The sequence below is a fragment of the Protopterus annectens genome, chromosome 2.part2 (assembly GCF_019279795.1).
Source record: "Protopterus annectens isolate FY-2018-M chromosome 2.part2, PAN1.0, whole genome shotgun sequence".
Lineage (NCBI taxonomy): Eukaryota > Metazoa > Chordata > Ceratodontiformes > Protopteridae > Protopterus > Protopterus annectens.
This window is the reverse complement of record NC_056730.1, coordinates 167,200,944-167,215,918: the sequence shown is the minus strand read 5'-3', so window position 1 is coordinate 167,215,918 and position 14,975 is coordinate 167,200,944. Positions and strand designations below refer to the sequence as shown.

Here is a 14,975-nt window from a genome sequence, read left to right as displayed (position 1 = left end):
AGTTCTTTATGAATTTCTTAATGCATCATTTACATTCTTTTTTAATGTGCTTCCTTGACAGAGCTGCATTTGTCTGAATGTTAGATCCCCTTTAAGCATAGCACCTAAGGCAGATTCTTTGAAGTAGCAGCTCCCATAATTCTTCAATGTTGCTTTGGCTGTACTATGAGTTTGCAGTTTTGCAAGCTGTGTTTCACCAAGAATGGTTGTATTTTTTCCCTGAAGTTGTAGTCCTGAAGTTGGTGTATGGGGGAGGGGAGATGCAGTCCCCCTGTGTGGGGTGCAGGAAGACTTTCACTGGAAAAAAAGTGTTAGTCACTGTTTTTCCTTCAAACATTTCACAAGTGTGTGTTGTGGGGAGTTTTGCTTTGGTGGTATGTTTACTAGCAGTCTAATTTCCAGCTTTCATAGCAGAGCTTACTCATTGTGGAATTTCAGCAAGATAGTTCTGTTGAAATACAGCAGACAAAGAAGTCTGTTACCAGATGAATTTATCAAAGGCAAGTTGCTGTCTCATTTGGCTGAACCAGCATAGCAGTTTGCTGGCATGCATGTCTTTGCTTTACAAATTCCACCAAGGGTGCCAAGGTGTCATTTAGGAATTGTGTGTTTCAAGGCAATGCATTTTGGGCCAAGTATCTAGTCACATTTGGGAAACCTGAAGACAGAAGGCAAGACTGTTGCTACTATTCTTGGTGTAAAGTTTCAACCTCAAAGCATCTTTTCTAAGATGCGAATGAGCTTTAATTGAATGTGGTTTAGATATGACCAATAACCACGGAAGCAGAATTTTAAGAATCGTAGCAATCATGACAAATTCCTGACAGATTTTAGACCAATATACAAAAGTTCTTGTCTGTTACTGGACAGCCATGGTCCTCTTTTGGGTGGTCATCAGCAGTCCTGAGGCCTTGTCCAGCTGCTTTCATTTGGATTGGCTCTCCTTCCATCTGTGGGCTTGGAAATCATAAACAAGAATAGGTGGGTGAGGACAGTTATTACCAGGGATTATCAAATTGTCTTCATTTTGACCCTAGTTTCCCCATTCAGCAACTGGCAGAAGCAAATATGTTAAAACTGGTTTAAAAAAAAAAATCAAAGCCTTATTACTAGACCAGAAAAACTCTGGATAGTGCTTCACTTTCTTTGGTCCAAAAAAGTCAACGGAACTTGTATCAGGTTTGAAGCTAGGTGGCTTAAATGTGTTTGTCCTCGAGTAAACCTTCGTGGTCCTGGTTTAGCAAGTCCTTCCTTACTTGGCAGAATGAGGCAAGATGTGGTCTTTGGACTTCTAGGATGTCTAGTTCCACAGCAGAATTGCAAATGAATCCAAGTAGTTTCTGCATTTGAGTCAGTGACATTCATTTTCAGTAGCTGACTGCTGTTTGATCTCACCTCAACCACAGTGATATTTACCAAATGCATGTCTGTGATTGTGGCACACTTGCAGCTGCAGGGAGCCAAGGTGTTCCTATACTGGAATGACTGGCTCCTAGCTACCGCTTTCATATAACTAATGTCAGTAGGGAAGTATCTGATCAGCTTATTAGTTCCCCGAGAATAATATGGACTGGCCAAATCCCGGCTGAAACCTTCACAACTGTTTATGCAGTTATTATACAAAGTTATGCAGAGTAAGCTCTCTCTTTGACAGATTACAGTCTTTTCAGGTAAAAGACTAATTTCTTCATGTGTCTAGTTCGTTCTTCATCCATAGTTTACCTCTGTTACAAGGTATTGGGTCTCAAGATGGCAGCCATACACATTACTCCCCATGCAAAGTACCACATGAAGGTTGTTCAGTAGATCCATTTGGTTAAATAGTCTTGGAATACAGACCCTCTGGTATAGCAGATCTGCATTTCTCAGGTTTGTAAGCATCAACATGGTGGAATGATTACCAAAAACTTCTCCCTGTGTGATCTATTCCACCACCCCCCTTCCCTGATGACAGTTAACATGGGCACATCTTTTCTGATTTGGTGGGCATTTTGATGCATTGACAGTTCAGAGTTCCCAACCAGTGTTTCTACTGTCTCTGTGTCTATGTACCAGAGATGGAGGCAATCCTGTCTGATTGTTCAGGTCTTCCTTGTGGGAGTTCTTACCATGCAGACCAACCATGTGACTGTTGTATGGTACACTGACATATGCCAGGAAACTATAACATGGTGGGAAAGGGTGATGTCTAACAACCAGGTCCATGTTTTTTAAGGCTTGGATCTCTTTTCAACTCCTTTTCCTGCAGTTCTAGAATATGTCTCGGATGTTTTCATAATGGCCATTCATCCATTAATATACATTTAATTGTCAAGTCTGGCTTTCATCAAGGCCTAGAGTCAGTGTTTTATCTTCACTGAACGTATGCAAAAATCTTACTTAAAGACTGTTAGGCCTCCACTACCTTCACGAGAGAGTATTTTATTTTAGAAAAAGTGACTTGTGCTCCTTTTGATCCTGCAAGTAAATTAGTATTAATTTACTTGAAAAATGCTTTTGTCTTTGTAGTCATTACATAAGTCAGAAAAATTTTTGAACTTTTTATTCTTGCTCTGATTTTTTCTTACGGTCATCCTTCCCATGTACTTAAAATTGCAACCAGGTTAAATGTAAATTGGTGCATTTATTTGCCCAGTATCTACACTGCATGGATGTTCCCTGCCAGTTGACTTTATATAGGTAGAACAAAGTCCATAAACAAGGACACAACTTTTCTTTATCTTTCAAGACTGAAAAGGGGGAACAAAATCTCTAATTTTACCATTACTATTTGACTGTCTTGATTGTATTACATTTTTATCTTAAATATCCCTAATACTTATTGTACTAGAGATGTAGTTACTTTTGAAGCCCTTCGTAGAAATCCAGATTTGATGTCATTTTTGCAACACCTGCTTGGCATCCTCTTTACACTTTTGTGTAGCATTATTGGATCTTGTTTCAATGTTCATGTGTGTCTTTGGAGCTGCTGTTATGAAGGAAGTGTTCTCCAGTGGCAACAACTTGTAGGATGAGTTTTGGATTTCTGTCTGAGTTACTGAGGTGATACCTACTCTTAAAGGTCAGTCATTATGGTGAGTATACAATTTTTATGTCTAATAACAATAGGCCCTTGTTTTTTAATGGTTCAGCCTACTGTCTCCAGCCTTGGCTAAAAGGCTATCATATGTCTTATGCCGGCTCAGAGGTTCTTGGACTTTGTCATTGCAAATGCTGTGGAACAGCTAGTCAACACACCCACAAGAGGCTCAAATGTCCTGGACAATAGTAATCAGCATTGCACCCCCCCCATGTGATGTTCTCTCTGGTAAGGTCTGATCATAAATCAATCTTGTTCAGTGTAATTATAAGACCAGATACCCCATCAAGCTCAAAAATGCTTAAGAAGTTTTCAAAGACAAACTACCTCCTGTTAAGTAATGGTATAAGAAGTTTCAAAGTCCCCCTCAAATGCAGATAACATGGATTCCTATGCAGAGGTGTACACCAATCCCTGTATAACCACTTAAGCAGTTGTATAGAATTGGCTGTACCTGACTAGATTAAAACCATGTCTTGCCAAAAAAAAAAAAAGCCACACTGATGGACCTTAGTCTAAGCAAGCTGTGAAAGATGAAGAATAATGTCCAAGAACAAGAGGGAATTGGCTTAGCAGAGGAAGAAATCCCTGTCCAGCTTAAACAAACGTATATCAGAGATCTTGTCAAGTCCTCCAAAGCTAATTATGAAGCAAAAATAGCCTACCTAGCTAAGGACACTGACAAAGCATTCTTTAACTACCTCCGAAATCTAAAAAAGAATACCCACCTATGAGCTGAACTTGTTGTGAATGGCACCATCCATACTCAACCGGAGGTAATAGCCAACCTGCTAGCTGACAGACTTGGAGCAAACCTCTCCTCCCCCCCCCATTCCCCAAAGTATACCTGCCACCATTTCTCAGCCTGTTATCTCAAGAGAGCAGGTCATCATAATGCTGTCTAAGGCCAAAAACAGGGCATCACTGCATCCCGACAACATCCCAGGTTGCATTTTAAGTAACTTAAAACATGACCTAGCAGACCCACTTGGATCCTTGTTTAATCACAGCCTGGTAACTGTTTATATTCCGGCTGAATGGAGGACAGCAACAGTAATCCTTCTGCACAAAGGGGGACCATCAACCGATCCCTGGGAATTATAGGCCTATAAGCTGACTAGCCTTATCTGCAAGGCCATGGAAAGCATCATTATGAACCTTGTTAACAAGAACATGGGTTGAGTCTAGAATTTGGAGATTACTAAGATTTATTAAAGGTAGATCATGCCTGTTAAACAACGTTGACTTCTTCGAGAAAGACACTAAGGCCCTGGACGAGGAAAAGACTGTGCATACTGGCTATCTTGACCTAGCCAAGGCATTTTAGAGAAACTCTTCCAATTGGGAATTAACCCTTACATTACCAGATGAGTAGCCATCTGGCTCACTGACAGGACACACACGGTCAAAGTGGGTGATTTCACCTCTAGCAAAAGAACAATAACCAGTAGTGTACTACAGGGTTCTGTGTTGGGCCCCTTACTGTTTGGAATTTATTTCTCAGAAGTCCATGCAAACTTGAATAGCCTGTGGGTGACCCAGTTTGCTGACAATTGCAAATTGGGAGCAATCACAGAGTCCCTCAATGATGTTTATATACTGCAAACAGGGTTAACGCAGACAAATTATTGGTGCCAAAGCTACAGATTAAAGCTAAATGCAAAGCGATTGCATTTTCTTTCCCGTTAGGAAAGCTGACATCCCCGCTAATTGCATTATAGACAGCACCCCCTCCCAAAGTGTAGACCCAGTGATATGTTATCTGGGTGCTCAGGTTGATGGCAACCTGAACTTTGACCACCATGTATCCACAGTAGTAAGGAAATCCTTCTGTGTGGCACATCTTATAAGTAAAGGGATCACATCTAGATGTAAGGATGTTATAATTCTATTATATTCTGCCTTCAGACCAGTAATTGAGTACAGTGTTCCCTTTTGCATGTACCTCACCAGACACCTGCAACAATTGGAGGGATCACAGAGGTTTCTCACCAAGAAATAACAGAGTACACAAAACCAGTCTTGCCTGGAAAGACTGGCAAACCCTATTACTGTATTCTGTCTCCTACAGGTTGCTAAGAGGTGACCTGTGCCTGGCTTACAGGGCAGTCTCTGTCCCGGCCCTGATGGAAATGCTACGTATACATAACTGCATGAGGACCACTCGCTCCAAGAGATCTTATCCTAGCCTCTGACCTGAACAGGTCATGCTGGAGAGAGAGATGCATCTCCCAGAGACTGCCACTTCTCTGGAACAAGCTTTCATTTCATGTGAAACAGTGTCCCTCCCTGACCCTGTTCAGACGCAAGCTAGATCAATGAATGGGTGAGTGCAGATTAACTCCTGGGGTAGCACCCATGTCCCTCCTGGACAGAGGAGGTTATTAACTAACATAAACCCTTAGCTCTGTGAACTTCACTCACCTAACCACCAACAATTGGGGCTACTCCAGGATGTACATGACTAGGCTTGTAAGGTCTTTACAATCAGCTTAGTTAATCACCTGTGAACCTGTGTTCATTAGCACAGGTAACCTCTGACCCAGAGAGGGGAAGTGGTGCTCTGCATTGTGGGATGCTTGGAGACATTTAACAGCATGGGGAAAGGTTGGTTTGTTTTAGTGTTACTAATGCATGCAGTCTTAATCCTGGGGGTAACTGAGGATGGACCGACTTTTACAGATCAGTTGTTCGGGAATGAACCTAACCTTTGTTTTCTTGTGGTACCATCCCCAAGCCAGACTAGTCTTGGAGGATTGATATTGTCTTATCGCCATAGATGCCAGTTTCTTTATTGTGCCTTTCTTTCTCTGATGATAGAATACTGCTGAAATCGAGGAAAGGGCTGACGTGATCCATGTGACAGCCACATGGCTCAGATAGTCAAGGTCTGCATTTTTTCTGCAACCCATGTGTTGCTAACTCCTTCATCTTCCCCACATAGGACAGTGTTGTCACAGCAGCAAAGGTTGCTTTTCATTTCAGCCTTGAGTTTCTCAGTTTTGGGTAGGGCTTTTCCTGATTGTGTGTCATTTTATAAAAAGGCCACTGTCATACCAAAGAAATCAAGGAAGCCTTCAGGAAGGAAATCATATTTTGCCAAATTGAAAAATGCTTCCTCCTTTCCTTGCAAGTATTTTGTTGATCTTGCATCTTGGTTATTGTGTAAACTGCTGAATCATTTAAATGATTGCATGAAATAGGCCTGTCTTAATATTAGTGAGAGGGTGTCAGTCTCTGTCATTTCTACATGGAAGCTAGTGTTCCTATAAGTTTCAGTAGCTACTACAGCATTTTACAAAAGGAATTTGGCATATTAGGTCTTCACACAGAAACTGTCTTACCTGTCTGAGGCTTGAACTTTCATCAGTGGACTTGAATGTCTTGTCATAGAAAGCACTCTATAGGCAATAACTTCATCCTGAAGAACTCCTAAGATTAAAGGATTAAGCATTTTATATATAAATATATATATATGTATATATATATATATATATATATATATATATATATGTATGTATGTATATATATATATATATATATATATATATATATATATATATATATATATGGGTCTACTACCGTAGATCGAAATTACACTATTTCGAAATACGATGATAGTGTCACACTAACGAGAAAGTGCACTTTCGCAAAAGTCACTGGAACGAAGGGTTAGGGCTTGAGTAATGGATAGTGGATAGCTAGTAGGGCTATTCACTATCCTTAGCCCAAGCCCTAACACTAAGGTCCGTGACTACTGCACCACAATGCAGGAAATTGTATTTCCTCCACTGAGCAGTAGTTACAGACCTATTTCCTGTACTGTGGTGCAGTAGTCACGGACCTTAGGGTTAGGGCTTGGGTTAAGGATAGTGGATAGCCCTACTAGCTTTCCACTATGCTTAACCCAAGTCCTAACCCTAAGGTCTGTCAATACCGCACCACAGTGCAGGAAATGTCCCGTTCGACTTAGTGACTTTCGCGAAAGTGCACTTTCGCGTTAGTGGGACACTACTATCATATTTCGAAATAGTGTAATTTCGATCTACGGTAGTAGACCCATATATATATATATATATATATATATATATATATATATATATATATATATATATATATATATATGTATATATATATATATATATATAAAAATATAAAATGTGCCTGATTTCATTGAAGTAATCTGTTTGCTGGTCAGAGTGTGTTGTAGCGCTATGAAGACCAACCCACTGTTGGTCTTTTGGTTGTGGATAAGAGTTGTAGTCACTACAGGCAAGTCGAAAACTATACAAACCCAAGACTTGCACACTTTATTAAATTAATGATGCTGTTTAGAGTACTGCAGTAGTTAATATATTCAGTATTTAAAGTTTAACATTTGGAGAGGCTACACACCAGTATTGCTTTGATGTTGGCTTATTTTGTCTAATGTTGATTTAGCAGTAGCATATGAAAGACAATAGCCTCACACAGGGTGCATTTTGGCTACTGGAACATTCTGTCTAGATAATGGCTGCTGGTGAGTAAAAGCTCTGATGTTGTGCTGCTGCTGGACTCGCTCCATCAAAGCTGTACTGATGAGGTGAGTATCCCCTCTGGAATAACTGCACATTTTTTTTTCTTGTCTTCAAGGGCGTACTTCTGTCACTCACCAGTGCTGAACATATGTCTCTGTCATTGCCTGTGACTTGTCTTTATTTTACTATGTATTCACCCCTGAAGTACTTTACAGCATACCTTGCTTGCTGTTGTTTGCTGAATTGTATGTCTTGAGTTTTTTTTTTTAACTTTTGTGCAAAGCAATGATTGAACCACTTCACACTTGAATTCCTATACTTTTTTCTTTAACTGTTGTAAGCTTGCATTTTATTTCCATCCATCAATACTATAAGGTGGTTATAAAGGAAGAAAAGCTTTATAAGTTTGATTTTAGGTCAGCCTTTTAATATACTATGCAGTTCGTGAGTGTGACAAGTGATCACAAAAAGCAGCATGTTTTTCAAAAATAGACATTTGAAACATCTCTGAGAAAGTGCTTTTGCTGAGGGTCTTCTCTGCTCCACTTTTATCCCTACTCGAGATCCCTCTGTTTCTGTGACACCACAGTCTCTATCTTTGACTACAGACTACATGAGTCACACACTGGAGTTCTCCCCTTTAGAGCAACTGTCACTAATATCTTTCAGTTCAGCCTGGCAGCCAAAGTTGCTCATATTTTTCTTGCAGAATTTGGCACCAAGATGTAACCTCCTCTTCCTTTTATTGCAAGCTGAAATGTAATGAGTGTGCATTTTTATAGCGTACAAGTTGTCTTTCCTTATATTGAAGTTAGGAGTTTGTAATGGAGATAGGCTCCAGTTATCATGTGGGCATATTTTGGCATTTGTAAAGGACTCTTGTCAATTGACTTGGTTTTTGTCTGATCATTTTTTGTCTTACAGAGCCTCAACTGTCAAAACTAATTGGTTTCACTGTTACAGAAGCATCTGAAGTTATATACAGTCCTAGTTTTTCTTAGTGAGAAAGCTACAGTCCTATATTTTTTTCTGTTTTATATTCCAAGTCATTTTACTACTGAAAGAACTTTACTTCTGTAGTTATAATAAATCTTTACTGCCAATAGAATGGGGCACTGGACTGAGATAGCATTTCATGAGCCTGATCATTTGTCTTCTAAGTCTGCTTGGTGACTTGGAAAATCGTCTGAATACACACTGATCTGACATGTCTTATTTTCTTATAGGAGCCCATAACATTTGAAGATGTTGCAGTCTCGTTTTTAAAGGAAGAATGGAATGTTTTAAAGCAGTCTGATAAGGAGCTATACAGAGATGTGATGAGGGAAAATTATGAAACCTTGACTTCACTGGGTAAGAAATGCAGACCTATGAAACTGATAGAAAGAATGCTGCAATTTTTGGTTTGCTAGCATATTTCTACAGGGCCATTATTTAAAGGCATTAATCTAGGTGATTTAATAAAAAACACTTTATACTCGTACCCTTCTCCTAAACGGACATTGAGTGAATGTCTGGGCTGCTGTAGGTAATGGATAATTCAGGCAATGAAGCAGCCTGTTAACATCTTTATGTAACCCACACAAGGATGGCTGTTGTCTACATTCATGCCATACTGCTTAATCATAATGAACCTGCCACCTTGCAGTGAAATATAGTTGTGTTTTGATGGATCCTCTGTGCATGATGGCTACTCTTTATCCGTAGGGTGGTATACATTGTAGGAGATTTATTTTTGCATTAATTTCCTTACTTGCTAAGTTTTCTTTGAGAGGGAACCCATGTTTTGTGCTGTTGATGTGGTCAGCATCTTCATTCCGATTTACAGTATTTATAAATTTTCACATGAAATTTATGTTTAGGAATGTTGTGCTCAATTCTGACTTTTGAGACTTCATGTATTATTTATATTATCAGTCTTTATGTTAACTTAATTAAGCATTATAACATTTGGTTGAATTTTGTGGGTATAAAACATTATGAGGTAATTGAGATTTTGACTAAGAAGGTGGTAATGGAATGTTAAGTTATACAAACTGCAGCTATTTTTTTTTTTTATTGTGTTGTTTCCTTGGGAGCTGCTGGTCTTTTCTGTATGCGTTTGTAAAGCAAACTTATGGTTTTGATCTTGGTTTGCCATACTTGATTATAAACTTTAATGCCACTGAGCTTGCTGTCCTTGACTAGGATAACACTTTTGGAGTATGTTCTATTTCCTTTGCAGAACCTATTTCCCAGAGCTCTTCTGTGTTTTTTTTATGAAATTGTAGTGCCAGCCTTCGCTCCTTGTCTTATTTTTCTTGGATGCTGTATGCAAGCAAATTGAGGTTTTCTGTTTGAAAAGACTTTGATGTTCCTATGCCCTTTCCTAAAACAAGTAATGCTCAACATATAGATAGAGCACTGTTCCACTAGCTTAAAATGTGTGGGTCCTGCCTCTCATGACAGGCCAGCTTTTCAAAGCTTTAAGGCACCTTCCATTTGTTACAGCTGTCAGAAGCTCTTGGGGAGCTTCTAAAAAAAGATAGTTGGAGCACAAAAAGCTTAAGTGCTTTTTTTTTTTTTTTTTTTTTTGCCACTGAAGAGCGGTCCTCCTTTGGGCCCCATTGAACTGTTGGTCTGCTAGCGATCTTACACAGATGGACAGAAGTCCTTGGTTGAGAAAAAACTTCCAATAGAAGTATTTATCTGATGAAACCTTGTGGTTTTCTGTCTAGAGTATTGTGCTTTTAGCTAGGCAACTTAGCATTTTAGGACTGTCTTTGCATTTCTAAGGGAGGTGATGTGTAAATGCTCATGTGGACGCTTTGTATGGAAAAAAATTTTTTTATTAAAGATTTTGTCAGGTTTTGTGTATTTGTGCTTTGGAACAGGATACTGCTCTTGTTGGGGGACTGTCAGTGATTTACTTACTCAAATTCACTTGTTCTCTACTTCACTTTTTACTGACTCCTCCAGAATCTACTATTCAACTTCGAAGTCTCTTTCCTAGCTTGCCAGTGGAGCATCTACTAGTCCCCATGGTTTTATCTTCTCCTGTCTGCAAGAACAAGCCACATGCCTGGGAGGCCTGGATGTCAGACTGGCTCCTGTTTTGCCTCAGCCTCTGGTGGCAACCCTGCTGTGGCCATAGGTTCTTAAACAACTCTTCTTTCCTTACACCACTTAGCTTTGTTGCTGGTCCCCATGGTGTAGCATGTGCAGCCACCAAAGACTGGGGATAGTTGCATCCTCTACAACTGGAGGGATGCCCTTGATGGTAAAGGGAGTATTATATTTTTCTGACTTTTATCTGGGATGTAAGTGTTTCTTCAGTTGGAGAAGAGTACAATTCCTATGACACTGAAAATCTATTATTTTGTTATGCTTGGATATGACTCTCCCTTTGTAACTGCCATAAAGTTCAACTCCTACTTCGTAGACTCCATAGTCACCCTAACTCAAAACCAACACTAGTCATATCAAACTCCACCTCTCTCACCTCCTCACAGTAGTGCTACTTTTTCTCTAAAGTCTGTCCTTACCTCGTTCATCAAATCTTTGTCTAAACTTAAGTCATGTTTCCCCTCAGCAGACAGTCTATCAACTGAATTCCAAAAACGTGCTACCCAATCTCCATACTGATCATCAAGTCCAATCCAAGAATCTATAGCCCTTCCATCTTGAAACCACTCTATTTTATTCCAGTTCATAAAGGTAAAAACTGTACTGACCTCACAAACTCTAGGCCCATAGCTGTACCATCCCTGCTCTCAAACATACACGAAAAATGCGTACACAAGCAACTTTTAGATTATCTTCTACACAAAAACTACTCTCTGCAACCCAACATGGATTTCGCCCATACCACAGCACAACCACTGCCTTACTTTTGTTCACTGATACCATCATAAAAGCCAGGGAAAACAATAACTTGGTGTCCCTCCTCTTTCTTGATCTCTTCAAAATGTTAGTTTCCCACCCTAAACATCTGTCCAATATGCCTGCTCTCAGTTTCTCTTATCCTACTCTCAACTGCTTTTTTCCAGCTACATTTCCATTGTACAGCAGTCAATTAAGTGGTTTTCTTCCTTTTCCCAATTCCTCACAGTTAACACTGGGGGTACCGCAAGGGCCTTGGACCTATTCTGTTTAACATTTTTATAAATCATCTCCATTCATCCGGCCCTCAGTCCACACGTGTGCAATACACTGATGAATCCAGTATCATCTGCTCTTTGGCAATCTGCCACATCTCCAAATCCATCACCCAAATCCTTTAACTGTGTTGATAGCTAGCTTAAAGACAACCAACTTCAAGTCAACCCAAAAAAACTAAACTACTGATATTTCTCCCAAAAACTATTCCACTATAAACCAACCTTAACTATCACATCTCTTGATAATACCAAGATAGAAGTAGTGCCACGCACCAAACTGCTTGATATCATCGATGATCAACTTAAGCATAATCTCCTTATCGAAAACTGTATTTAAAAAATCTCACAACTTAAGACTCTCTCTTGCTAACGCTTATCTACTTCCCACTTTACTCTGTGTCACTCCCATTGTAACAAACATGCAATCCACCCTAAAAACCAAAATGGAACTCTGCTATAATAAAATTGCCAGACTTGCTGCTAATCAGCCCTTCAACTCTCACCACTGCCCTATCTCTAAAAACCTTAAACTGGTTTGAACTACCTTAGGACCACCTCCTCTTTCAACTAGCCCTTACACACTTTGTACTAAATAAACCTACTTCCTGCCCATACATCTCATCTATCATAAATTATTATAACCCTAACCACTGCCTCCGGAGCTCTGACCAATTACTCTTGATAATCAATAAACCTAAAAGATTTATTGGCCACAGTCTGTATGGCTGTGTAGTGGCCTTAGCCTGGAACAGAATCCCCTTAGACGCCAGATCCATTTGAAACTGTCACAATTTCAAAAAGTTACTAAAAAAAAGACTCCTTAACACCTGGCTCTGTTTCTGCCTTCGTCCTGCCTAGCGCCTCCATAATCCACCTCACATCCCTGCCTAGTCTGCCAGTAACCATTTTTTCCTTCCTCCTTCCCTATCCTACTTCTACCTCTACATTTATTGTAATCACAGCCACATCCGCAGCTCACCCTCACATCACCTCCACCAATCACAGCTCCTCAAGTCATATCACATTATACCACACCAACTTGCTCCACACAAAATGCTCCCAATCACTCTCATTCCCACTAGGCATTTTTTACATCACCCACACTACTTCCCCATCCACATATAGTGCAACCCTATAATTCCTATTCAGACCCCCCCCCCACCTAGAAACAACTTAAACTTTATAACCATGACTATCACACAACTAAGTCTAATCTGTCTTCTCATAATTCTTTACAACACCACAAGTTATCACTCTAGCAATATCCCTAAACTTAGTAACACAACACTGCATTATGCACTCTCGTATACAGACACCACACATTATAATAATATCTACCCACAGTTATTCAAGATATACATAACGGACCAATTCAGAACTAAACTCATATGCTCTCATTCACACTCCAAAAAAACACAATACTTTCTCACACTCCTCACCAAACTCCAACAGCTGTATAACCATTTTAACTCCAGGCTCACCATAAGTGGGGATATCCACCCCAACCCAGGCCCAAATCCATCCTGTCCAACACAAACTGCTCCAACACAAATGTCAACACCCCCACTTTCTTCATCCCTGGGAAAATCAACAACAACAGCAAAACCAACCATCTTTTAATGCTAAATATTAATATTAGAAGTATCAAAAATAAAATACCTGAACTCCAGGCCACAATAGCACACTACACCCTAGACATAGTTGCTTTAACAGAAACCTGGCTAAATAAAAACATAGCTTACTCAGAAGTTCTCCCTACCAGCTACAGTATCATTAGACAAGACAGAGCACTTCGTAAAGGGGGTTGAACTGACTTACAGTACAAGTCCAACTTAACTGTCTGTCAGTTACCAAACTCCTACCCCTCCCCCAGTAATTAGGACATATTTATCTCACAACTTCAACTTCACCCTAAAAAGGTCATCACCACAATTGTGGTCTATATTCCACCTGGTAATACATCTGCTAGCCTTGAAGACTTCTTATCCTGGTGTTCTTCCACATACTCACAAGAAACCCTTCTTCTGGGGAACTTCATCCTAGATTGGTTCTCTTGTATATCAGAACCACCAAGTAATCTAATAAATCTTTACGGCTACCAGCAGCTAGTCCAAATTCCAACTAGATGTGATAAAAAAATCTAAAAGGGAATCCATCCTTGACTGGGTCCTAACTAACAACCTCACATTGTACCCTCACACACGCAGTCTCCCAGACACCTTAAGTGACCACAACATAATATACTTTATACGTAGTAGAACAAGCATATGCAAAACAGCTAACTATATATCCACTAGAAACACAAAAAAATTCTCTCCTGAGGTCCTCAACACTTTACTCTGTAACTGTGACTGGACCCCCCCTAAAAACCCTCCCACTTGACCAGGCAGTAGCATATTTCAACAAAACATTTCTACACCACCTAGACACTGTCACTCCATTGCGCAAAATCAAGGTTAGAACCTCTACAAACCCCTGGCTCAGTAAAGAAACCAAACAAATCCTCAAGTTCAGAGACACTGCCTGGCTTTACTATCAAAAAAACCAAAAAACACAAAGCCTAACTAAGTACCGAGAACTGCGCAACCGTGCATACAAATGCATTAGGCTGGACAAAATCCTACTACACAACATTACAAATTAAATACCAATACAACCTGCAAAAATTTTGGAAAAATGTAAAGCAGCTACTAAAATCCACCCAAAAGGCTACCCTCAAACCAACCACCCCTGACACTAAAGTTCCCATCGAAACACAATTCAACTCCCACTTTGTGAACTCAATTCTATCCCTAATATCACAGGACAGTTCTTTCCTCACTATCCCCACCAACACAAATAACACTAATACAAGCTTTACCCTCAAAACAGTTTCCACCACTTCAATCAAAAGCATGCTCTCCAAACTAAAAACCTCATCAACAGCAGCCGACCTACTCCCCAGCTATTTCTTGAAACTCACAGCAGATGCTATTGCTATCCCAGTCTCCACTTTCATAAACAGATCAGTTGTTGAAAACTATGTGCCCAAACTCTGGAAATATCCTATGTTACACCCATACATAAAGGCGGGACCTCCACTGAACTTAATAACTACAGACCCATTGCTTTACTCTCCCCCCCATGGCCAAAATCCTAGAAAAATGCATCCATACCTAGATGCTAAACTATCTCCTAGACAGCAACATCCTGTCACCTACTCAGGATGGTTTCAGACCTGCCCATAGTAGCACTACAGCC

At 39.9% G+C, this 14,975-nt stretch overlaps 1 protein-coding gene across 1 annotated transcript in view; it reads left to right on the top strand.

Moving 5' to 3' along the window:
- The window catches only part of LOC122795582 (zinc finger protein 354B-like), a 697,034-nt gene that overhangs the window by 165,579 nt on the left and 516,480 nt on the right, over positions 1-14,975 (top strand). The window contains exon 2 of the mRNA XM_044063832.1: positions 8,823-8,949. Within this exon, the coding sequence (XP_043919767.1) occupies positions 8,823-8,949 (127 nt within the window). The remainder of the gene's footprint in view (positions 1-8,822; positions 8,950-14,975) is intronic.